The following is a 26,242-nucleotide window of genomic DNA, read 5'->3' on the forward strand; positions in this document are numbered from 1 at the left end:
GAATAAGAGCTTTACGTGAACTAGTGTACATTTATCTATTCAATGTTAAGTGCACATTTATCTGTTGTGTACATTTTTCATTACAGTTTCTCTCTCTATGGTCGATTGTATATCTGTTAAAGTTGTATAAGAGAGATTATACTCATTCAATAAAGAGTATTGTACTGTAAGCGTTGTACTTATGATCATTAAAAAACCCCATAACATATGTATCGTAATACGAATTGTTGCCTACGGAACAACGTCATATATTTTTTTTTAAAGTAGCAGGTAAAGTTTATTTCACAAAAAAAAGAGAGAGAGAGAGAGAGAGTCAAAAATTATATAAATCTCACAAAGGAATACAAAATTGATCGATTTCAATTTTCGTGTATTGTTGCCTTTTATTGTTATTTATTAAAGCAAGGTTAACAAGATTTTTTGATTCCAAGGAATGTGTTAAGAGAAATTCATTCCATTCCGCTCCTGGGACTAATCCAGAAACCATGGCGATTTCCAGAAACCTGGATATTTATAGACCTCATTCTGGTGCTGGTACTGATTCCCAATCCCATATAGATGCTAGAATTAGTCATGAACCTGACCCTGGAACTGATCCTAACCCCTTACCCGTCCTTTAACTCAGTGGTCTCCAAGCTGTGATCCGTGACGTTAACAGAAGTGTTCCACAAAAACAGATTTTTTAAAAGAAAAGCTTATTACTATACATATCGTTAATTTTTTCCGATAATTAAGATTAAAATTTGTACAGGCACGTCTAGAATAAGTTTTAAACATATTTTTGATTAAAAACTTTGAACTATGTGAATAAAATGTATGCTCTCAATAGATGTGGGCCGCGACAAATGTATTTTAAACGTCAAGTGGTCCATGACCCTAAAAAGGTTGGATGCTGCTTTAAAGAACAGTGCTTTAAATGATCCTGACACCATGCCGGTACTGATATTACTCAAAAAACCGTACCGGCCCTGGCATTGATCCCGAGCCAACACCAGAACTTACACAGCACTCATAAAACTGGAACTGATCCTGATCCCATGCAGATCCTGTAACATGTACCTTCCGATACTGGAACTGCTCCCAAACCCATACTGGTCCTTAGCATTGATTAAGATTCCATGTTGCGGGACTCACTCATGGAACTATCCTGTTTTTATAGAAATGATGGCGCGACGTTTACATACATCTGGATTTACCTATCTTCTGACATTGATGCTTGCAGAACAGTTCTTCGAACCACTTATTAGAAAACTTTATGAATGATCATACATCGGTTACCACAGTCTGATGACTGCTCCACTGTATGCTTGCAAAATTCCATGATGGTTTGCAACACTCCATTTTATGATAGCAAACCTCCACATAATGCTTGCACAATTCCACTACCCGGTTGAAACATTCCCTTAACCCAGTGATCGACCAAGTGGGGTTTTTTGGTATCGAGATGGTGGCTCATATGTTTCATAGAAATTTCACTCATTTTTGTTCTGGTTTAACAATTTGGCTCTTCACGTGGAACTCTACGAACATTATTGTAGACTATGGCTCTTTCGGTCGTAAAGTTTGCCGACCGTTGCCTTAACCGATTGAACTATTACCGATTATATGACTTCCTGTAAAATGAAGACCCTCGGCCTCAGCACAATTTTTCGATCGAAAAAAATCAATAGGCCCTCACGTAACACTGACAGTATAACTATTTCTTTCATACTCCTACATGAAGTCGATTCCGATCGAGTTCAGTACCTTACAAACAAAACGCGGGTTATTTTTAACATGGTGTGCGTGAACTCGCAAAAACACCCAAAAGGAAGACTTTATCTGGGTGTTTCAAAAGAAGGGGGCGCGCCTACTTCCGAACAATTCTATATCTTGCTGAAAGAATCTATGATGTGCCTGAACAAAACTACAACTCACTGAACATGTGTATATAATGCTCGAAAACGCTGTAAATTACCCAGATTTTATGACCTTCATGTTTTTCCAATAAGAATATTTGAAATATGCCATGAATTATAGCGTTTTTTATTATGCTAATGTGCTCCAATAACCTTTTTTTAATATCCTTTAATAATATTAAATATAAATATCCTCAGAACGCAATGTCACCTTTGTATTGAACTGTCATTTCTCACAAGCACAGATATACGGACAGCCGAATAAAAGCTCCACTGTAGTTTTTTCTACAAACCCGAACAATCCAGCCCGAGTGGTTAAACGGGTAAAAGTGCAGGGGTAAACTACAACTTCTTAAACTTAAGTATACAAGTAGGCCATATTTTCATTAAAGTTATCTTTAATTCAAACCCAGTAGTTCTTGCAGTTAGCTTAAACTTTAAACTTAAACTTAAGTATACAAGTAGGCCATATTTTCATTAAAGCTCTCTTTAATTCAAACGCAGTAGTTCTTACAGTTAGCTTAAACTTTAAACTTTAAACTTAAACTTAAGTATACAAGTAGGCCATATTTTCATTAAAGCTCTCTTTAATTCAAACGCAGTAGTTCTTGTAGTAAACACCTTTCATTCCAATGTCCGAAATATGACAGAGTCCCTGAATTTCCAAGCTAAACACCCCCTTCCGACTGCATTGGCTTCCCAACCTTTGGATCAGAAGCAATTATCGGGAAGGACTGGTTAGTAGGCAAGGTGTCAATGATTCTGCCCAAAAGTGCGCTGTTTGTTTCTCCTCCGCTATGACCCTACGACTCTTGCTGAGGGCCATTTCTTCGAGTGGCCTGCCGGGTAAGCTCGGCTCGTAACACACGCCTTTAATATGATAAACGTATATATTTGTATATAAAAACACGGAATACAAGAGATTTTTGACCAGCCAATTTTAAATTCATGCACTACTGTCGCACGTTATGGGAAGTTGAAAAGTGTTTGTTTGTCATGGGATGAATGTGCATGAGCAAATTTTTCAAAATTTGTCTGCTTTTTCCATCAATACCTTAATACAATGCCTCATTTGTATTTCTTCTTCTTCTTGCCGTAACGTCCTACGCGGACATTCTTTTGAGACTTATTCAGTACCACGCACGCAAGCCGGATAGTCAGTCCTTGCTACGGGATGGACGATACATATGTGGTTTGAACCCATGACGGGCACGTTGATAAGTCGAGCGAGTTGACGACTATACTACACCACCCCATCTCCATTTTAATCTAAAATCCTTTTTCATGCTCCGTAGAAATACAGTAACACAATCATATTCAAAGTGCATATTTATCCCATGCGCTAGTCTGCGTTGCCGCTTGTTAAATGTTTGCATCCTGGAAAGAGTCCCATCCGGTGACACAATTTATAAATTTTGCTTTTACGACACAATCAATTTTTCTCCCATCACATCATTGCCAGCGACATCTTTTCGATTGACCCTCTTTTGATTTTCGTTCCCCTTCCAGCCACTTCCAGTGACAATTTGTTTCCCGTGCCTGCTTTTCATCTATTCCGTTCCGTTCCGTTCACGGGGAATCCGTCCGGGGAGCAACAAATCAACACTTGGCTCGACCGTCGTCCATCCGTACAACAGCCGTATTTCGCTCGATAGCGCCGGCGTCATGCTCGATTTGCTCGTTGAGAGTGTCCCGTAAAACAGCACTGCCCCACTGCCGGCTTTCACCGTCTAAAGCTTCCGGCGTCTGGAGGTTTCCGGTTCGATACCGTCCATGTTTGTAAGCGTTGTCTTCGACATCGTTGTCACGCGCTCACATTTGTTCGTCGAGCTATTGCTTTGCGCTTTGACGCACAGTCTGGATGGGATGGGGATGCATGTCACTAACGATGGAACCCGCACTGCAAAGGGAAAAAAGTCCTCCTTCCATCGCGTATAATAGGGAGCTTCCGTTTTGGGGCCGGATTCGGATGTTTGTATGTATTTTGTCTGGCGTTATAGGGTATATTTTCTCGAGACAGGAAAGCCTCAAACTGTGTGAAGCTACCGTTCTTTTTCGCGCTGTATTCTACACAGTCCTTAGACCTCCACCCATATGCCTCAAAAATTAGCTGTCAAGCGCTGATGGCCTGTTCTTGCGATCAGATCACCATACATCGTTCATCTCTCGCCTTGACTAACGATCAATTTAATTTGTTTCAAGTGTTTCCCTTGTCGTGCTTCATTTCCGGTTTTAATTAAAGGCATTCGACGTCGAAATACAATGGCGATAAAGCTGTACGTGACCGTGCCGAGTATTCAGGATGGCAACATTATTGGAGCTTTAATTGTTCAATTGCACACATCCGGACGAAATGACAGCCAGACATGGCTGAAGTATCCCTTTGATAAGACAACTAAATCGTATAATGTGACACGAAAGAATCTCATCTTGATACACAGGGAAGCGTTTATAAGAGCGCAACAAGATGAAAGAGCTCCTTGACAACGGACTGTTTGTAGTATAAAAGCAATTTCTTCTCATACTGCAAAATTGACCCTTTTTTACCACTTGTCTGTTGACAAACGAACGCTCAAGAGTATCCCGAGAAGTCCAAGGAAGTGTCAAGACAGGTTCTTCAAGCGTAAGCAGGTCCTCGGTTCTGGTCATCTGACGTTACCCGATTCGCGTCGACAGACTAGCCTCTATTCAGGGCTATGAGTACAGTAATAATGCGCCACTCTAAACCATTTATTTGCATCTAATCTTCATTCTTAATTCAGATCTTGCCAACTTTTGACAGCTATTTATCGTGACGGAGCGTTATGCTTCTCGACTCTTATACCTCATTTCATTTATCTTTCAATGTGCTCTTTTTTTTCGCCCACACCCATGTTTGCTCTCCTGCGTTAGGTCTGACGAAAAAGAAACCTTTTTGCATTGAGATGTCAAAAGCTTTCCTGGCTGTAGTGCCTCCAGAGGGTTTACTACACCTTTTTTCCCCCATTGAAGCGAGTTCAAGGAAGGGCTATCTCTGGTATGGATGGTAATAATGAAAGTGACCCTTTTCTGAGGGCATTTAAATGAGAGGATCAGCTTCAACAACAAATCCTTATTTTGGGTTTGGGAAAAGACGAATTAGATGAAAAACGCTGAAAGCAATAAGTTGTAAGAGAGAGATACTTGTAACGCTTTTGATCCACTTAATGTGTTTTAACATGTTTCATTTCACGTAGATGTGATGTAATTTTTTATATGCTTAGCAGCAAAATGTTGAATCGCTCAAATGCAATTTGTTTCCGTTCTATATCCAACCAGTCTAGCTCGGACTTGTGTGTTGGAAGTTGTAGTCCAAACTTTTCAGCGGCATCAAATCGTTTCTAGGTTCGGCCTTTTTTATTATTGCCAAAAGAAAACAGGAATGTGGTTAAATGTCATCATTATATCCTTTGCGGTTTTCCTCTCTATTTCTCTGTTGGGTGACCCTACCGATGGCCCATTTGACTTGGTCATTTGGGGGTGGAGGATGGGATGGCTGTTGGCACTGTGGTGATGGAAATTTCATGTCATTGCCCAAGGGCCAACCTTTTTCGGTTGAAGCGTGAGTGATAGCGGAAAAGTGTTGACAGACTGGGGAAAATACAAAAAAAAGCGAGAAAACTTCATGCATAGATGGATCTGGTGGTGACTACCTATTTTATCCACTCGTTTTTGCACTACATGCTTTGTACTGCTGGAACAACAGAAAAAAGCAGATACAAGTTGGTAGCTTGTCACACAAAAATAGAAAAAGAAAAACCCAAATTAACTGGCTGTAACCACGGTTATGTGAAACAGACAGCAAGGGAAAGTATATGTGTATATGTAAGAGAAAGAATGAGTATGGAGTAAGGGTAGGAGAAACATACCATACAAATTCAAATGTAGTTTATCTCCACAAAATAGCCGTAAACTACGTAAGCTTGGTATGGTCGGAAAATGTAAATAACGATGAGAGTTTTAACAGCTTCGCCAAATCTGAGCCATAGTGGTCCCAGAAACAAAAAGAATGGACAAAATAAGGCTACTGCTGAACCTGAACCCGATGATGGTCATCGAAGACGACTCACCAGACGCGTTGCTTCAATGAAGTGTTGTGTTGCAAAAATGTTGAAGCACTGGTAGAGAGCGTTCGTTTGAAAGCGGTTGAAGTACGGCTAGTGATGGCTAGCACAAGAATCACACTCTAACATATTTTACAACATACGATATGGTTCGGTGAAAGTTTTGCAATAAATAAACTTTTTCCCAACCTTTGTACACTGCAGGGGTAACACAAGCCACATCATTGCCGTGGTTAGTATGTTGTGGGCGTATCATTCAGAACAACTCGTTCGAGGCATCAGTTTGCTAGTAGGGAAAAGTTTTGCTCAAAGTGCGTGACAAGAGCAATCATCCTCGTTGACAATGGTGTTATATGTCGTGCTTTTTGACTAAACCGTTTTAAGGGATAAAGCAGAACACGTTTTACACGTTTCCTCTTCTGCGACCTTTCTAAAGTTATGTTTTCCCTATAATTGGTTTCGTTTGTTTTTTTACCCTATGTAGCCGTACGTTTAGAGAGATTTTGCTGTATGTTCATTGGATTAGGGCACCGAATACATACTCGCTATCGAACAAAATCGACGTGTGTAAGATAACAGTGGAGGCTGATACGCAAAAAAAAATAGTTGGCTCGTACCAACGAGCTAGTGCATTACCATCGCTGATGCTGTGATTCAACGGCTTCATTACGGTTTAATTTTTGCATGCTAAACGGGGCACAATTATGGTGCACCGTGGATACACTACTGCATCCATGATTGGAGACTAATGCGCTGCATAATTTATAACACAGTTGATTATCATTTCAATTGTTGACATTTTGACACCGCCTCTAATGGTGTGTTTGTGCAGGCTAATGTTAGCAAATGGGATCATTCGTGCATGGTTTGCTGCCCGTCGGTTTAAGTTGGTTCACACGTTGCGTTGCATTGATAGGACTGACGATTAATTAGATAATTTCATAATCATTATGAATCCAATCTCACACTTGCACAAAGAAGAACGATGATGATCATGTTTAACAAACGCAAAGGCGTGGTAGAACAAGAGCTAATCAATAGGATATAGGGATGGTTTGCGGCAAATTAGCCATAAATACCTCGCTCTGGAATGGGTTCCTTGCGGCTAGATTCTAGCGGTGCTTGCGATACCTCCGAGTAAATAGTGCCAACTTCAGCCAAGCATCGCAATATTAGCTGCCCCGTTGAGTAATGGGAAGGCAGTAGCTGCACGATGAGAAAGTAAATACACATACACAATTTAAGTTAATAGGACGTTTGTGTTTGTTTTGCTGAAAGCATTGCTTTGTTGTATAATGTACAAACATTACCTGGATTGTAAGATCCCGCGATGCCCAGTGAAGATTGTCGTGCGTAGGATGCAGCACTGTCGATTCTGTCCCGACCTGAAACGTAAGTAGAAACGTAAAATAACTCAATGTACTTAGCAATCAAGCAATCTAATTAATTTGCCCACTATCGTGACAACAACATACACAGCACAATAATGGCGATCGGTAGATTATGACACTGTTTGATGCGCAAACTGCATTGTGTTGAGGCTAGAAAGGCACTGTACTTCTTTGATTTACTCACAATTATTTACCAGTGCATTCGGTTTGATTGATTTCTGCGAAAAATCGTCGAAATGGTAACAGTTGCCGGCATAAGTCGGTCCATGTTTGCAATATGATTTTATTTGCACATAAAATAACATTTACTATTGACAGTGCTGCCGTATCGGTTTTTGTCTTTTGGCACTTTGTCTGCGTATTTGAGCCGCATGGCGCCTTAAGACCGAATGTTCGGCAATAAACTATGCTTCTGTTTTAATGTCTTGGTTGGTGATGAGAACGACATTGCTGTAAGTGAGAAGGTCGTTCTAATATTGTCGACGTTGCCTAGTTACCGCTACCGAGTGGAATACGTGCTTGATGATTTTGGAAAGCTTTTTTGTTTGTGGTGTTCGTGTATCATTCGTGTGACATGGGAAGCTATAGGTGGCATTTATTTCGGTGACATAAAATATTTATGATCATGTTACGTTGAAGATCTCCAAGTAAGCCTATGTACTACTGTTTGCCATACAATCTGAAGATACTTGGAAGGGAAAGTGAAAACTGTGCTCAAAACACAGCTTGGGAAGCAATCAAACAGTGCCTGAGAATGAGTTGATTAAACATTGCACAATATTTTTTGGTTTGTGGGTAAAATGGGATCATTAAGTTGTACATTTGCAATGCTACGAGAGGATAACATTAATGTTATGAAAATGAAATAGCGCTGCCATTTAGCTATTTAAGCAAATATCAATTGCGATTCATTAGGCTGCTGGTGCCAAAATACTTTAGCATTACAATAATCGATGATTAATCTTCTCTAAATTGTTTTGATATTATTATATATAAGACGTAAAACTATGTGAAATACAGAATTCCTGAATTGATTCCTTTGCATTGTATAATCGCTCTAATTTTGTTGTGCATTCTGCAATTATGAAAATATTAAAATAACGAAAAAATACCAAGGTACAAAAATTTGTGACCATGAGACAAAAATTGGTGCTTTTGAGACAAAAATTGATGCACACTGACAAAAATTGACGCATTCGAGACAAAAATTGATGCGCACTGTCAAAAATTGACGCCTTCGGGACAAAAATTGATGCACACTGTCAAAAATTGACGGCTACGAGACAAAAATACATGACTTACGGCCAAAATTTGACGGCAACGCCTGTATGTTAAAATTTGATTTACATAAAATCTGTAAACATTTCTATCATTTTGCATGACACTGTTCAAACACTAAAAAAAAAAAACTTTAAATAGAATACGCACTATGTAGGTATGAGTTTGTTATACATTTCCTCTGATTATCTTCTGTGAAATTGTTGGATCACGCACCATGCGTCTCCTTTTGTCACAATCGTTCAAGTGCGTTGCCGCTTCACGAATAAGTTATTCGATGATAGCATTTATAATTCTATACAACGTTTTAAAGTAGCCAGAACGATGTACATTTGCAATGGATTTGTTATAATTAGCAGCGTATAAAGAAGTATGAGTTTTTTTTTGGCAATAGACGCATGGCTTCTGGTATTCATAAATTAGATACATCTAAATTAAAACGTTATTTAATATTTATTGTTTATTTTGCTCTCTTGTTTATTCTTTTTATTTTGCTATTGTTGCATCTACTTGTAGCAGAATACCAAACCGTTTATACAAGTGGCTTAGGAAGGCCTTGTATGCCTATGGTTGTTATTAACTAAATCAATGAAAATTTTTGGAGCAATGGAAATGGATTTTTTGCTTGGAGCAATGAAAACACATTCACCGGGTTTCCTATTTTGTTACCGGGTAAAGAGGTTAGAAGATAATGTTACACAGTTGTTTAAGTGGAAATAGTGGATTCAGGAAATAGTAAAAGCGCAGAGTTCAACGATTTGTGATTACATTGAATGCTAGAACCGTTTTATACTGATTGAATGATGCCGCAAAAAGACATCGTTAATGACGACATGCTCTTTTAATGGTTGATCGAATCATTCTATGGCATAATTCTCCAGCGACGAACGCTCAAACCGGATGCTCTACCTGTTGGTGAAGAGCTCGTGGTCGTTATTTCAGTTTCGCCGGCCATACACGTCGGTGAGATCAAAGTCATATTCGAAACGAGCAGAAAGAAATGTGAATCGACCGCGCCAAAACAGCAATGACAGCTAGCTCTGTGGTCTGTTGGTGCCATCGTTGGCTGGGCTGGGAGCGTACAAGAGTGACGGAAATAAAATGAAGACGATAATCACATTTTAAACGTCTCGCTTCGTTGGTCCCAGATTGGAAGGTTTCGCATCCCATCGTCCACGCTGGTCCGATGCTGCCCGATACGCCGGCAACAATAAACACCGGCAACGCTTTCATTGAGTGCCGGGAAACAAAATCGCCCGTCTTCTCAGTTTGTCAGCTGGAGTGAAAGATTTAAATTTATTGTATAATGTGCTTAAGGGGATTACTCACGCGACTGCAAGAACGGCCCTGTTTCGCTGCAGCAGAGAAACATAGATAGCTGGAGCTTGGATAAAGCGAGAGGCGTACGAAAAGAAATCGCGTTTAAGAGCGGACGAAATAAAGCGAGTCAAATTTCCTTCGTTAGCTTCCTGCTGCTAACGTAGGCGTTTAGCTTTGCACTAGGTCAGCACAAAACTGATTTGATTGTGTTGCAAGTCGTCGAGTTACGTAGTGCTTATTTACGTAGCTCGACTTACTTCACTTTTAATAGCTCTGCCCAATCAGTTATTTGCGAGCTGCCGCATTGCAATGGTCGGGTTTGGACAGCAATTATTTTCTTAATAGTAAATTTCTAGTAGGTTTTATTCTTGCAAAACCCAAATAATATTATCTATGTTCGATTTTATTAACTGCGACAAAAACATTCCGATTGTAGCCTGTTGCAGAACAACGAAAAAAGGTAAAACATTCTACTCGGTTTTATTACATTTGTTTTATTATTATTTTTTTCCTATTATTTTTCATTTTATTAGTATAACGACTCACGCTGTAATGCTGGCCTATATTGGCTTCAGTCGTGGCAGGCAGCTTTCGTATGGGAGAACGGTCTATATGAGACTTGAACCCACGACGGGCTAGTCGTACGAGTTGGATTATTATAAAATGTGTAAATATTTGACAGAAATATATCATTTCTTCATTTTCTAGATGGCTCAATTATCGATTGCGTATCAGAATGTGGTAGATCAGTCTTTTCTTCTAAACATAGAATTACATATTATCTATTAGTAAATGAAAAACTGATTTGCAAAGAACTAAAATTCAAACAAAAATATAAGGCAATAACTGATCCAAATTGCACTTTTTGTGGAAACAAAGACAATTATGAACATAAATTTAAAACGTGCAAACAAATTTAAAACTATTGGAACATGTTTTCAGAAATTTTTATATTAATTTTTAAGTAGCATTTTATAACATAAGGCTCCCTACATTCATTGAAATATTAAGACCGGAATTTAGAAACTTGAATTCAACAAAACGTGCGAAGGTTATGAGTCTATTAGTAAATTATATAGAACTTATAGAAAACAAACAGATACTCCAGGTATTAGATAAACATGAACTTACAGCTTTTATAGGATAATTAGTAGATAACAACACTCTTTTGTATTGTTTTAATAGCTAGTTTTTTTTTTAAATTTTATTGCTTATTTCTTCAAGATCGTATTGGTCACCCGATGACATGCTGATGTCACCAACGTTTTGTTGTTGTGGTAGAAAGAAATTCATGGAAGAACATTACATTGAAGTAACATTACAAAAACACAAAAAATGAAAAAATGTATGATTTACTCTCTATAAAAAAGAAAGTTTACTTTGAGTCGGTCTTTCTGTGAGACAAATAAACATAATTGTATTAGATATGCTTAAACTAGCTTAACCAGTTTAAGTTAACCAACGTATGTTCCGGATCGTTTCATAAACAGTTTAACATTCCGTGTTTTAAAAACAAATAGAATATTTCCAACTGGTAACGCTGGCAGACCAAACTGTTCCGAGATGAATTGCTTATGAATGGTGTTTTTTGGTTGCTTCACACAAACTACTCGCGAATGGCACACGTTAAAATCCCACTGCGAGTTGAATTGACGGAAATGCTATTTGGCGATTCTACGCATGCACACGCGAACACTAGATGGATAGCAGTCGAACATTGGTTTTTCTTTCATCGTACTACTGCTTCCGGGGCGGTCTAGAAACAGAAGGTATTACACAGTTTTCGACAAAAGAGCCATAAACGACTAGCTAGCAGCACTGAGACGTCCCTACGTTAATTAAAACTTTTTCCATTCGATGAAAATTCACCCTCAGGCTGGTGCAACCGGTGCACACACGTTGATTGTGTGTTCGGAGCAAACGGTCTCGAGTTCAGGTGAGTGGAGTTTAGCAGAAATAGTGCAACTTGAACCCTCCGACCGAAAAGCATCCGGTGCAGTCCGGGTTGTTTGCGTAGTTTTAAATATTTTTTTTTTCTTTTGTAAAGTTATCTCCCTTGATGTTTTGCTGAATCAAATGGCATAGTACTACACTCATTTGTCGCAATTGTATAACATCCCCGGTGCAAACGGTGTCCGCTATGGTGGCGGCTGGTTATTGTGCGATGGTTGTAAAGATTGTTCCTATTGACAACAGTTGCTTGGCTGTTCGAACGGCGCACTCATTCCACCAGTCCAGTCTCGATGGATACTTTAGATTCCTGGGCTGAGGAACGCCGTCCGTTACAACATCTACGGTTGCCAACAAATTGTTTACATTTACGAGCGGCAACTTGCAGCATTTTCACCCGGCACTAAAGATTGCTTTAGGTGATGTCACCACCTTGGCAAACCATCCTCCATGCGAAAAATAACTTTTTGTTCACATACAGGTGAGGTACCTCCTTGGGGAACGTATAATTTTTCTTCTGCTGAAGCTTTATGATTCTCTCTGTCCACAACTATACTCTTCTTCGAGTACACTCTGCTGGCAGAATCGATGGGTATGTAATGTTATTGATTTTTGTAAAAAAAACTTTTACCTAACACAGCTATTTAATAGTGTATACAGATATTATTTTTGTTCTTTCTTTGACATCTTCAAGCGCCTAAACTTACTGGTGATCAAACTTTTCTGCATGTCGTCAAAGCGCTTCTGTGGTAGCATATGTTTGAAATGAGATTTTGTAGCCGCATAGCCGTTTTCTTACCAGCCTACATCAACGTAGGCCAGTAATGCTGTATGAGTATGCGAGTGGTTTGACCAAACAGAATTCACAGTATTGAATTTATTGGCAGCCAACCCCAAGAAGAAGACTGCACACTGCTGATTCAGTGTATGTAGGTAATGCGAGAAAGCAAGAATGACGACTTTACTAGCTACAAACATGTTCAACTGCTTGCAAAAAATGAATAATGCCACCAACCGAAACCGATGTGGTCTCGTCCTATCAGGACGTTGTAACCGCCACAAGGAGGTAAGGGTGGTTGATTTTTTTTCTCTCTATTTCCCCACAACATTCAAAGCTGACGAATCCGATATGAAAGCCGTCTTGTAGCGCTGCTATAGAAATCTTACCAGCGTGGCGCCGCAATTTGGTAGCATTTTTTTTGCCTGGGCATGATTTATTGTGGGAATGTTTTTGGATGTTTTTTTTTGCAATACTTTCCTCTCTGTCCTCAGCCCATGCCCGCGTGTTACCTACACTGTAAGACCATGAATGGAAGTTAGTATGATGCAAGCTGCAGTCCGTCACTGAATGTGACCACCACAGCGGAGGGATCGAAATGAAAAGAACACTTAACATAAGGTACGAGGCAGGCAGTGGTTATTTTACGTTACTGCACAAAGGTGAAGAATGTTTGTGGCCCTGTGTGCGAGTTGGTATATGGGGGAAAGTTTTTCAATTCCACTACGTGTAATTTATTTTATTGGTTCGCCCTTCTAGATTTGCTTTCTCTGTATGATATTTCGGGCAATTATTGGAAAAGGATTCTACACCATGTCGACTAACGAAATACTGGCTGGTGAGTTTTATTGTAAAGTTTTCAATTCATTTTGCTCGCATACACATACGTGGCAGTCTGAAACATGAATGACAGATAAGTTGTTCACTATTTTGCCTACTTTTGGAAGGAGGGAATTGTAGAAATTATCAAAAACTGAGGCCAATGTTTTGCTACAATATTTTGATAATAAATGATGTAGTCGCATAATTTGATGGGATACATTTTTAATGTATTCAGTAAGGATGCTTAAAACGAGAGAAATGTAATGGAATCATGAAAATTAAACTTTTAGTGAAAACATAGTTGAAAAGAGTACCTCCTATACGCCAAAGCAAAACGGATGAAGTTGTCAGTACCGTCATATAGCATAGCATGAATAAGTTAGCTGAGATTATAGTAAATCTCTGCAAGATGCGGTGGACGATGCTTACTGTCGTGATACACCATACGATCGAGAAGATCTAGAAGCATCGAAATCGAAAATCGAAGGAGTACACTACGCGTCTCCAAACTAAGGCTCGCGTTTCGCATCCCTATGATACCCTGAAAAGCTTATGATGCGACTCACGATGAGTTAGTGGCTCGAAATGATTAAATAAATACCGTATTATTGAATGTGTAACGACCCCCCTGATTATTCAAAATGTTAGAAAAAAGTTTTTTAATTTCCAATTTGCTTCATACCATTTTTTTCGTGGTCATTGTTCAAGCAAATGATAGACTATCAGTTTACCTTCGGATTCTTATGGTGTTTTCTGAGCATTAGTTTTTGATCTCATGCTTAAGTTGTTCCTTTTTATGAACTTGAATCAATTGATTCTTCAGTTTGCAAACCTCGTGCTTTTTCCTTACACATTTCCTTGGCAACATCTTGCTTTTTCTAGTATTGTTCTTTTGAGTATCCATGCACTAGATTACTTTTATAAGTAATCGAATGCAATTATTCAGGTGTAATCAAAAAGTATAGTGTCTTTTATAAACGTATAACGTGGTATAACCACCCCCTTAATCTGCATTTATTTATTGTCGAACTAACAGGGGTTCGTGATACACGCTAAAATATGGTAGTTTATTATTTTGACTGAATCTCTGAATTTCAATCAAAATTTTTATTTTTAGTGTTGATAGATGAAATTTAAGCTTCAATAAAAATAAAAATGTTTTTATTTTTTTTATTCTATTTTTTTGATTTCTTTTGAGATTTCGTTAAATAGATTCATCCTACTACAATTATTAACAGACTATGCCGTACATTTATAGTTTTCTGAACATGTTTTCTTGGATCATTTCAAGCACATATCAACTAATAGAAACAGGAGAGAGCGCAATCTAGAATGTAAGGTGCATTTGAGATTGTTGGTGAGAATAATGCTCGCAAAACATGGCGATGTTACGAGCATTACATTTTCATAGCCAAACGTAAGCGACTACAATAAAAAACGTGTATTTTTTTTACAAATTTGATATATTCAGATAGTATTTTTTTATCAAAGCGAGATTTAAACGTTCACTCATTAGCTTAAGGAAACATACAAATTACCCTCAAAAACGTGCACAGCAATGCGACCGGCGAAGTGAAAAGTTTGGATACCCTGCTTTAGACATTAAAGGCGCCAGAATGGAGTGTTCAAACTTCCATGCCGTCACCGAGCGACCAGACATACCGTCAAATAGCGTCGTACCAAATCCGTGAAGCCAAAACTAATGACATTCGACGATATTCGATGAGAAGTCCAACAAGGACCATACAATAATAACAGGTCAGTCCATCAAGTGTATTTCAATAAATCTTCATTTAACAGCTAGTGTGTCAAAAGTTTAATACAAATACCTAAGCAATCATAACTCCCTATCTGCCAATCTCCATAGAAATCTCTTTCCATCATGGCTACCAAAATCAGGTCTAAGAACCCACCTGTAGTATATCTAGCTACATTGAAGTCCATACAAAAACCATCTGATTCACGGCGAGTAATTTCACGTGCGGGCGCGTGAAAAATTTGGAATTTAATGGGATGTCAACATACTATACAGGACAGTTGTACAACGACAGTTGGAAACATACATTTAGGGGTGAAATGTTTCAACCGTGATGATATTGGCTATTTTTTCACGCTTTACGGTGTGAAAGTGTCTCGGTGTGTTTGGGCGAACAGTCATATTTCAGTCATAATGCCAAAATTTCTCTTGCTCTTATAGACTTGCGCCCCCCCTGCTACAAATGTTGTTTGTATCTACAAATACTGGCTTATCTGATGCAAATCTGGGCCCTTTTTTTGGGCCAAAACGCGACCGCTTAGTTATCGAGATCTGACGATGGGTCACAGTAGCCCAGACAGTACTATTTAGTAGATACCATTTCTTTTGAAGGTGTTATGTAAAGAGCAGACCTCGACATCGACTTAGACATTAAAACCTACGACATGACGAGGAAACTGTGAAAGCAAAAAAAATGATTGATAATAGAAAGGCTTGAAAAGATAAAATATAAGCTTGCCGAAGACTGTGGTCGCTGGATTGGAAAGCAGTGTAAAAGTCAAATGCGACAACATGATTTGGCGGCGGACCTGTGCTATCTTGGCCCGTAGTCCCTTGCTCTTGGTATTGGTAATGTCGGGAATCAAATACATTGAGCTTATGCACAGTAGCTTTAAAGAGTATCGCCATTTGATGCTTTACAAAACCATAATGTAAATGTCAGCCAGTCAGAAATAGTAAGTACAGCAGCTGAAAGATCTCAACCCGTTGGCCAATTAATTAGTGTGCAGAAAAACTGTTGCTATTAAAACTCACTCATCCCAAGAGATTGTGTGCTCCTTCTGACACTGCTCTATCTTTGATGTTTGGCGAAGCATCGCTACGGACCGATGGTATCTGTTGAAGCGATGGTACGCTTGTAGTAAAATGCTTTCTATCTTCCCATGACCCAGACGATGAGCAAAATTGTCATGTTTCCTAGAAAGCAAACCCCTTTATCCGTTTGCTCCACTTCCAGCTGCACCGCTTCCACTTCTTATCCGTTGCGGGCAGGTAAATGCCTCCTGCCGACATTTAGTCCCAACGGACTAACGAGATGAAACAACCCAAGCAGCTAACGGCAGGCGGCAGCAACAGGAAGGTCATTTTACGGTGGTGAAATAACGGCAAATGAAATTAAATCAATTGAACAGTTCACTCGGCTTACAGCATCACTATTTGACTGGAAAGCGTCTCCATAATGGAGAAAATTAATTGTTTGCCTCGTCATTATTTTCCGGGACAACGAGATTCGCTTCTTGGATGTTATTATAGCGCAACGAGCAATTGAGTGAAATTAGACATATTGATTTAAAAAAAAGATGATAAACCATGATGTTATTTCGATTGAACGACTTCTTATATTATCATTCACTTGATGTATTCTTGCTTTTTATTTATTCTTAGGCACTACCAACCGTTGTCGGTCAAGATAACCCTAGCGGGATAGACAGTCCTTCGAAGCGGGGAGGCCCCCTATACGGGGCTTGAACCCATGACGGGCATGTTGTTAAATCGTACGAGTTGACGACTGTACCACGAGACCGACTATGTATTCTTACTTTATCATAATTCATAACCCTTCCACTGTCAACATAATTCAGCAAAAAAATGGTTTATATGTGTTCTAGCACTATTGACAATCCCTGTACAATATCGTCGGAGTTATACTCCAGCAATAACGATTTCCTGCTCTCTCTCTTTTTACCTTTTGTCGTTTTTCTTACCTTTCTTTTCCTTACTAATAGCAGATACCATCTATGGTGTGTGCAAAGCTTTGCAGAGTACTGGGGAAATACCGTAACCAAAACACATCACTCACCGCCCGTATCGCATACCGGAAGCGCTTAGGAATTGGTAGTGGAACTACACACCAGACAGGACGGAGCTAATCGGGGAAAGAATGTGTGCCCCTGGTCGGTTGTTTGGCGCCATATGAATTAGGACGGGTTGATGGGTGAGAAATAAATTTCACTTACAAAAAGGGGAAAAAAAAGGAATCCCACACACATACACACATACATCCCCAACATGTGGTAGAAGGCGTGCCGCCTTGCTGGATGAATTATGGCTGTTTCAGTTCAGGCCAATGGTATCGCGGTTGTGCTTTTGTACCACTTCTCTTCAGTGAGGTTTCTTCAGTCTAGCAAAAACTGGGGAACAAAACTTGAATAGACTTATCTCCAGTACCTGTCAAAAATGATGAACTAAGTGTTTACTGTGAGTGATTTTGGTTAGCTATGGGTCCACGTAGAGCCTTGGGTTAAATTTGAAGCAAGCGAAGAAAGTTGTCTTGGCAAATGTGTTTGGAATAGTGTGTTCAAAACAACCAAACAAAAAAATAGAATGATTTATTACTGGATCATTCTTCTTCATACTGCAATTGCTGTAACGACAACGAGACAGATGGAGCGAAGAAGTTTATATGACCAGCGTTCTTAAATAACAAAGTTAATTGTGAAAGCAAAACCAAATTCTCAAATAGCTACAAACGTGATTATAATACAAACTTTATTTAGTAAGGAAAATTGCTTATTATTTGAATCCAAAGAAAACTCACACAAGAAATATTGAATGTACTAATACATATATTTAATATGAAAAAAAACCAAAACTATAGCATACGGCAGCGGATTGTTTGTGTTTGCACTGTACTTAAATGTATGTATTATTTATCTTGATTGTGAGCGTACCTCGAAAAGTAGAATTGGTGACCTTTTCGGGGGAAGAAAACGTGCCATCACAAAAACACGTTCTAGAAATAGCTCTAATGAAGCTTTCTGTTCCCCTATCAGTCTTATCGTGCCATCGGGTCACAATTGTACCTCGTCTCCCGTGGGCTGAATAAGCGGTAGGCGATATTGTTTTGAGGCGAGATGAGTTTACCTTGTTCTCACGATGGATTGCCGTGCTTTCGTAGGCTTAAGGTTGTCAAGGTATTCTATTTTTCTTTCCACTATCCGCGAGAAAACCGTTTCCATAGGTACGAGGAGACCCGAACATAATGAAAATGAACCTAAACAAAGCATAAATCTACCTCTACTCCTGTGAGGTAAAGTTGGGCGAGGAAGACTATGCTGCCAGTTCGCTGACAAGGTTTCTCAATGAAACGTAAAATGCATAAAGACAGCTCAGACTGATCCTTCCCGTTCACGACCTATGGCCGAGAAATAGTGAATTGACATGATTCTAGGGTTTCTAGTGAAAAAAAAAACAATACTTGTATATGCTCAACTTTAGATTGTTGACCAAAAGAAATAGTCGGAACGCGAGAGAAGAAACAAAATTAAAAAATAGTGACCGAAGAGGCGATAGACAGAAGCTCGATTGTTAAAACGGTATTACCATGCTTGAAACGGCTATTTTTGGGCTACGATACTGAGTGCATATAATCAGAAGGAATTATATGGAGCACCGCCCTAGAGGATCATCATCGTCATCATCATGCCGCCCTTTGTGCTCTACTGGGGGTTCACGAAAGCGGCACGATCTGGGCTGGGTAGCGCGTCGTGGTAACGCTCTCGGGGGGGGACACAGGTTTCACTAGGAAGAGTGAAGACAGACGGTTTGTTGTCAGTGTGTGAGACTGAAAGTTGGCTGCACTGAAAACTCAATTTTCCAGTTGAACCAACCAAACCGTCATCTGCTGTGCCCTCGGTAAACCAGACTAAGGAAGTCAGCCCCACTCGCATCCGGCATCCGTGGTTCCGTAATGCACTCTAGCTTTCGCGTTTCCATCAACCGCGCCGGAGGGTTTCTTTTTCCAGGGTTGTCTTTCGATTTTTCGTTCCGAAAAGCATAGACTTTGCTCGGTGCGATTCAACGCTCGGGTGGTTTTTGCACGATCAAGTCAAACGCTTTACACCTTCAGCGAAGGTATCGGGGACCCCAAAACTGGCGCCCAGCTATGCCCCGGGTTATGCTACGCAAGTCTCTTAACCTTGCCGCGTATACAGCCATCGGCTGGCGAAGGTAACGCAAGGAGCTAAATGGGTGAATAAACGGAGCAAAGAAAAAGAGGCCAACACACACACCGTTCTAGTTTTTATTCGCTAACCAACGAACTCGAAAACCGTCGTGGAAGCTTCAGCCGACAACAAAAAAGACGAAATCCCGAGCGATCCTTTGAATAGCAGGTTGACGATGGTGATGAAAACTAGAAAACTGTCAGTGGGAAAAATAGTTTATTATTTCTTTTCATCTGCCGTTCGTCGTCCGGATTTAAGGGCACGCATCAACACAGTAAAAAAAACTGCCAACTTGGAATAGTCTGAGAAACGATCCACCACCGGAACGGAACCGGTGACGCGTTGATGGTTTTTTGTTTTGTTTTTTTTTTTCTTCTTTCTTTTCTGCTATGCTTAGGCATTCTACCAAAAACTGTTTTTTTTTTTACTTTTTGCTCGGAACGGAACAGTTCAGCCGGCTTCATATTTCTCATTTTTCTCGTTAAATCCGGCTTGAAATCGACTTCCGGAATCTGTCTCCAGTCCGCTGCCCGCTGTGTTCTGCTTTTATTTCACAAGCTGATAGAATAAGGCCGAGCGAGTGGGTTTGGTATGAAATAGTTTTGCTTCCGGGTGTGCTTTGAGCTCTTTTCCATGCTTATTGAAACTGGCCGGAGCGATGCTATGACTATTCCCAGTGCCCGGGGAAAAAGGGGCACATTGGGTGGCAGCAGCAGCAGGAGCAGCAGCACAATAATTTTCCGTAAAGAAGAGGTTTGCTCACGATGCTCCCGACTGTGGTGTATTTGTGTGTGTTTGCGTGTGTATGTGCCAGTAAGGTCAGGTTGCCACACGACAGTTGATCGTTCCTGTCATGCGAACCCGCTGCCAGACCAGGGAAGTAATTAGTGTTTTGCAGCGGAAATTTATTCTTTCGCAGAGAGTATCTTTAGAATTTTTATTTTAAAATATGATAAAAAATACAGAAGAATCACTTCGCATGCCGTGACGAAGCGTTCGGTGCAAATGGTCGGTACTGTAGCCTACTTGCTCATGTTAGGCTGGTTTTGTTTGCTATTGTACGTATGATAGATTGTGAGAATACAAAGCACCCCAAGATATTACCGCCTCCACGAACCGGTCCATACCATCGGTTTGTTTTGAAATACGGCTTGTTGGAAGGTGGGAAAAAGCTAGAAAAAGTGATAAAATCCACTCAATAGCACCCTAATTAACCTTCGGGCTCCCATGTGAAGGACCGGATTGCGTTTTACGATACGGACAGCAACCTTTAATCCTTTGCTCTCGTCATTGCCTAAACGCCTGCAAACAGGGCCAGACGCTCATTTTGTTTTCGTTTGGTCCTTGGCAACCGGGCACTTCACAAATAGCAGGTCGCAGAGTCGCAGGGTGCACTGAGCTGGCCCGGGGCTTTATTTTTAGGAATGAGATATTTGCTCGAATTGGGTGCTCGATTACCAGCAATTAGCATCCATTAGAGACTCCTCTTCGGTAGTTCAGAATAAAAACGATTCTTCCCGGGTGCCGTTCTCCCCTCGGACCCTATTACACTGCTCGTCCCTAATTGGCCGGGCCGGGACGAAACAAGTGCTCTCGGCAACGCTGGAAATGACAACAAAGTCACAAAACGGTAAGTGATCCAAGGCTGGGGATATCTTTCTACCTAAATGTGCGCTGCCCGTGCCAATGCTCCATGGGTGGTGCGTTTCCTCGTGCTATTGTATTCCGCACGACCGGTAGCAGAGTTTTAGGACAAATTGAATGTAAAGTTTTGTGGCGCGAATCCAATTTTTCTCGCCTGCCAACCCCGAATGCGACGGGTGCGAAACGATGGTATGCACGCGGAAAGACACTTAGCTCGGTGCCATTTCGTTTCGTACTTTTTTGCGCCCATTTTCAGCTACTCAGCACTCAATGTCTTGTGTCTTTCCTGTAACGGCGAATAGTAACATGTGTAAAAGGGTCATGGCTCTTGAGCCAACTTTTTAGGGGTGAATCGGGATTTGGCGGAACGTTGCTCCATAGCGGTAAAGGATGGGTGGGGGGAGGGGAAGGTAATTAACTTAAACGGTTTCCATCTAGGGCGCTACTTTGGCACTGGCAACGATCAGAGTACCAGTGCGTAATACAAGCCTCCGGATATCGGAACTGGCGCGAGGGCAAATTAAATTAATTTCTCTCCAGTACGACTGGCCCTTCGGGAATGTCACAAGGGTTTATGGGAGGAGAATAACGGTGAATTATCTGGCGCCAGATACCCCTGAAGGGTTGCAGTAAGTCACGATGGCACAGCATTCTAGGGGTAAATGGGTAAATGTAATTTTGTTTTGAAGAATGTTTGCCATCAAACGAGAAGTTTTAGATCCTACGCTTGCTGCTGAGCGACGAAAGTAGTTAATGGTTCTAATGAATGGTGAAAAGATTCATGAAAGCAATCTCATCTTAATTGCACCAGGTTACACAAAACTTTCACATTGTTCATTTATGCATTAAAAAGGTTCGATAGTTGTTTTTTACTTATTGAACATAAAGTACGAAGCGTTTAAGTTGAACATGATTGGATATTTTTCAAACAATATGTTTTGTACAGTTTATTGGATATATCCTCTAATTCATTCAAATCGAATCATGATAACAAATCATGATAGCAACAAGTATTTTATACAAATGATTTTAATATTCTCAAGTATTTAATTGTATTACAGTACACACAAAAGGTTACTATTTCGTCACTGTTTTATCTTCATTCGAGATGCATCATTCGAAGATAACCTATTACCAAACCGTTGAATTTGCAATAGAAAAAAAAACAAGAATCAGTGTGGAGTTTACTAAGAGCATCTTCATGGCCCGATTTAATCATGGTTCGACCAGCAGGTGTGGGTTTGCAAACGACATCACAACTAAATTAGAATTCGATTTATAGATCGCGAGTTGTGCGATAATCCGTTCCGGCTAGTCTAGTTACGTTCCGCTATTTAGTGAACGACATGCAGTGGGAATGGAAATAAATTAAACACCCGTTGAGTGCATGACTTTTCCGACGGTATCGAAAGGTAGCAGAACACTACGATGTCGCATTGAACATCGATGACCAGAGCAAGATATTACAGCGAACGTCCTTCTGCAGATATCCCGGCCAATGTACGCCTCCAGAGTTTAACTCCAGCAGCTCCAACGAGGTAGATGTGATGTTCGAGTAGAGTGTAGCAGCATGAATCCAGTCCAATGTCCCGATGGCCACCGTTGATAGCGTCCATGCCAATATTAAAATGAATGGAAAACCATTTTCCCAGTTTAATTACAGTATATTTACCAGCAAACAATGTGATAATTTGAAAATTATACCGTTGCAGGCGACAGGCACCGGTACCTGTGGGATGTGTTGTTTTGCACAGTATGACCGTCAACCACAGTGTCAGTGAGGGAGAGGAAAACTGAAACACTACTGGAAGGGGGTGGGTACATGTGGGTACTTGTCGATGGTACAAACTGATTGCTGCTAGCTCAGGCTCGTACTTTCTACTGCAACCGGGTGCTACAGCGAAAGTACAAACAACAAGACAAGCTCTTGACATTTCTCATCTTTTACGGAATCGACGTCGGAGTATCGGAACACTGGTAAAACCTTGCAGAGAGCGCTATGGCACTACCGACAGGTTAGTCTTGCCGGCATGTTTGTTGGAAAAGACAACGATCCATGATTATGCAACAAGACATTTCAATCCGCAAATTGTTCTCAAGCCCACCATCAAGCACACCATCCGGTATGGAAGGTCCCTCACTCACATACACGCTGCTGCGTCCAGTGTGTTCTGCGAACGGTTTTACCGGAAACTTTCAACGAACCCATTCAGGTTGGTTGGCTACCCTTAGATCGCATCTTGCGCTCTGCAGCGTCATTGCAGTTTACTCATCAAATGATTGCGTCGGAAGTAGGATGTACTGTTGTGTGCCAGTGCGCACAACTACCTTCCGGGACAGTTCTTGGTATGCCAGCATAATGTTGCCTAGGTATGTCAGCATAATAAAAAAAAAGATGCAAACGGTAATGCAAGTTTGTCTACGGGGTGCCAGTAGCAAGAAAGTCGTGCAAATTATCGCTGAGTGCGTGCATTTTGTGCAAACAGACAACCATATACCACGCAAATTCTGGTGCATTCCAATTACTGTGTATTTCTCCACTGCACTAATGGTACAATCCATCATATTTGTCTTGAAATACGAACAACATGATGCAGAACAAGTGAAAACAACTTAAAGTATTTTATCGATGTATAATTCCATAGTCAATGTGCTTAGAAAACAAACAAAAACACACAAACTCTTCAATAAATGGATTGAAATGGGAGAGATGAAATAAAAAAAGTGTGTTCCAATGGAAGCGGTCCCGTGGTACAGTCGTTTATTCGAACGACGAAATATGATGCTCTAGTTCAAGCTTGAAATGGACCGTTCTCCGTAGCAAGGATTGACTATCCGGCTGCTTGGTAATGATTTAAGTCTCGAAAGTCCGTATAGGCCGGCATGTCCCCGTAGGACGTTACGCTACATAGAAGAAGAGATCCAATGGCTTTTGATTGAATAGGACAAATTCTTAGTGATTCCCATAAAAACACTACTGTTTTACGAATATATTAATTTCAAATGCTCAAAAATATTGCAGCCTTGTTACTCTAAACGACCCGTGGCATAAAGCGTGTGAGTTCTTACTATAGTAAGGACTACAATCTGTTTGACTTTATCTTTCCTCTATCCCGCTTTCGTGCTCTCCTACTGGATTCTTCCTAATATATTCTCATCACGCATCATTCCCATCCCTCAATACTCCTTCCCTAACCAGTTATAATAAACTCATTTGACCATGTGGACCAAAATGATAATAAAAATAGTGACGAAAATTAGCCTTATTTGTTTATTTTCAGACTACAATTATTTTCAAATAGTTTCCCGATTTCCACAAAATTTAGATAATTTTGTGTCAATTAATACGATACAAAATGCAAAAGTTAACCATATATTTTTCTCTTTGCTACTTGCTGCAGCTCGGCTACGGTTAGATCGGCTACGGTTTCGGACTGTCCTAGTTGTTACTGGGTTTGGAAATGACAAACTTCGTTTAGCTGTTGCGAAACAGGCCTTTACCACCGATGAAAATTTGGCTAGTAATTCTAAAGATTGTGTTGAGAGTATTTTATTTATTAAAAAACTAGTTTAAACTAATTTAATAATTTAAATTTATCTTTGCATCTTTTGTCATTTTGATAACCAATACCTTTGCTCTGACAGTAATTGTTAGGAGGATTTACTTGCGTTAGAGACGGTAAATATTCGGTGATGCTTTATGGAAAGCTTGGACCGTTTGTAAAATATTATGAAAAGCATTTAAACTTTTTAAATATATTTCGGCTCTCTTGGAATCGTTAAAGTATAATGTTTTAGGCTGCTTTACTCCTGGATACCGTAAAAAACATGCTGAAAAAGCTGGAACTTAAATGTTTGATTGACGGTTTGACATCTCTGTTTAAAACTCACGCACAAGATACTAATCTGGGTTTGTAAAAAGATACGAGTATTGTTTTTTGATTCAGGAAGAATAAAAAAAGTGTATTGAGTCAAATAAAATGACGCACAAGAAAACCTACAACATTGTCGTTTTCAAAAATTTGTAAAAGTAACAAAACTATGCACAATATTCTTTCCTCACGGTCGGTACTGTATGGAGAGTGTACACTCCGTTTATGTCCCTACTGTCAGCCCCCTGCAGTGCATAGGTCACCTTTGTGCAAAGCAGCCATTTTTGAGCAAGGGAATTGAATTAAACCGCTGCTCGTTGATGTTTGTGACCGCTGTCATATTGCATGTACCGAGAGAAACTGAATATTGTTCTACAGTGGTTGTCTGTGTCGTGGCATTAGCCGAATCGAAGGATAAAGGTCTAGGCCCCAAAGGGATAAAGAAACGCGACGAAGTTTATCCTGTGTGAACCACCACGGTAGGAGACATGAGCAGGCTGCTGCGTCATTTGCTCTAGCTGGAGAAAGGAACGAAGAAAACACGTGCAAGGGAGCTGAATCACAGCCATGGAAGAACCACTGCGGCACAAAACGGCTACCGCAAGAAAGTGTATTTGTTATTCAAAACACATAAAGTCAACATTGATTACATTCTCATGCCGTTCGGTTCGTTCAGCGAGCTCAAACACTCAGCGCGCTTCCCGAACACACAAATATGTCAACACATACACATACACACACACCTGAGTCCGCTTGAGGATCAGCGCACAGGGGTATGGGTAATAGGGCTCATGACCGCGCCGCCCCAAAACCCAGCCACAGACCGGATGCGGAAAAAGCGTATGGATGCTACGGTGGTGGTTTCTGCAATGCTTATTGTAACCCATTTCTCATTCACGGAAGAGCGCAAAAACGGCTCCCCAGCAGGTCGGTTGCTGAAGGGGATCGTTTGTGTGATAGCCACGGTTAGCTTGCACAGGCTCAACCACAGCAAACACTCCACCGTTGCTGACCCCAAAGAAGAAGAGCCCGTGCCGAATGGAGAATTACTAAAAATTACGTTTATCGCAATCATAAATCTTCGGATTACGAATTTAAACGTAATTTTCTATTTCTAACACCACGCCGCTGAGGCATGCGAGGGGAAGAGCCTTCTTGGGTTTGGTTGGTTCACTTAAGGAGACGACATCAGTTTATTTTCGTGTTTTCCTACCGAAACCGATGC

The 26,242-nt window shown here is 40.3% G+C and overlaps 1 protein-coding gene across 4 annotated transcripts in view; it reads right to left on the reverse strand.

The window, feature by feature from the left end:
• The window catches only part of LOC5667792 (uncharacterized), a 123,685-nt gene that overhangs the window by 12,746 nt on the left and 84,697 nt on the right, over positions 1 to 26,242 (reverse strand). For all 4 annotated transcript variants that reach the window (XM_061642663.1, XM_061642661.1, XM_061642662.1 and 1 more), the window contains exons 6-7: positions 7,291 to 7,365; positions 7,060 to 7,186 (exon numbers count right to left, since the gene is read on the reverse strand). In XM_061642663.1, the coding sequence (XP_061498647.1) occupies positions 7,060 to 7,186; positions 7,291 to 7,365 (202 nt within the window). The remainder of the gene's footprint in view (positions 1 to 7,059; positions 7,187 to 7,290; positions 7,366 to 26,242) is intronic.

This window comes from Anopheles gambiae, chromosome 2, assembly GCF_943734735.2.
Source record: "Anopheles gambiae chromosome 2, idAnoGambNW_F1_1, whole genome shotgun sequence".
Classification (NCBI taxonomy): Eukaryota; Metazoa; Arthropoda; class Insecta; order Diptera; family Culicidae; genus Anopheles; species Anopheles gambiae.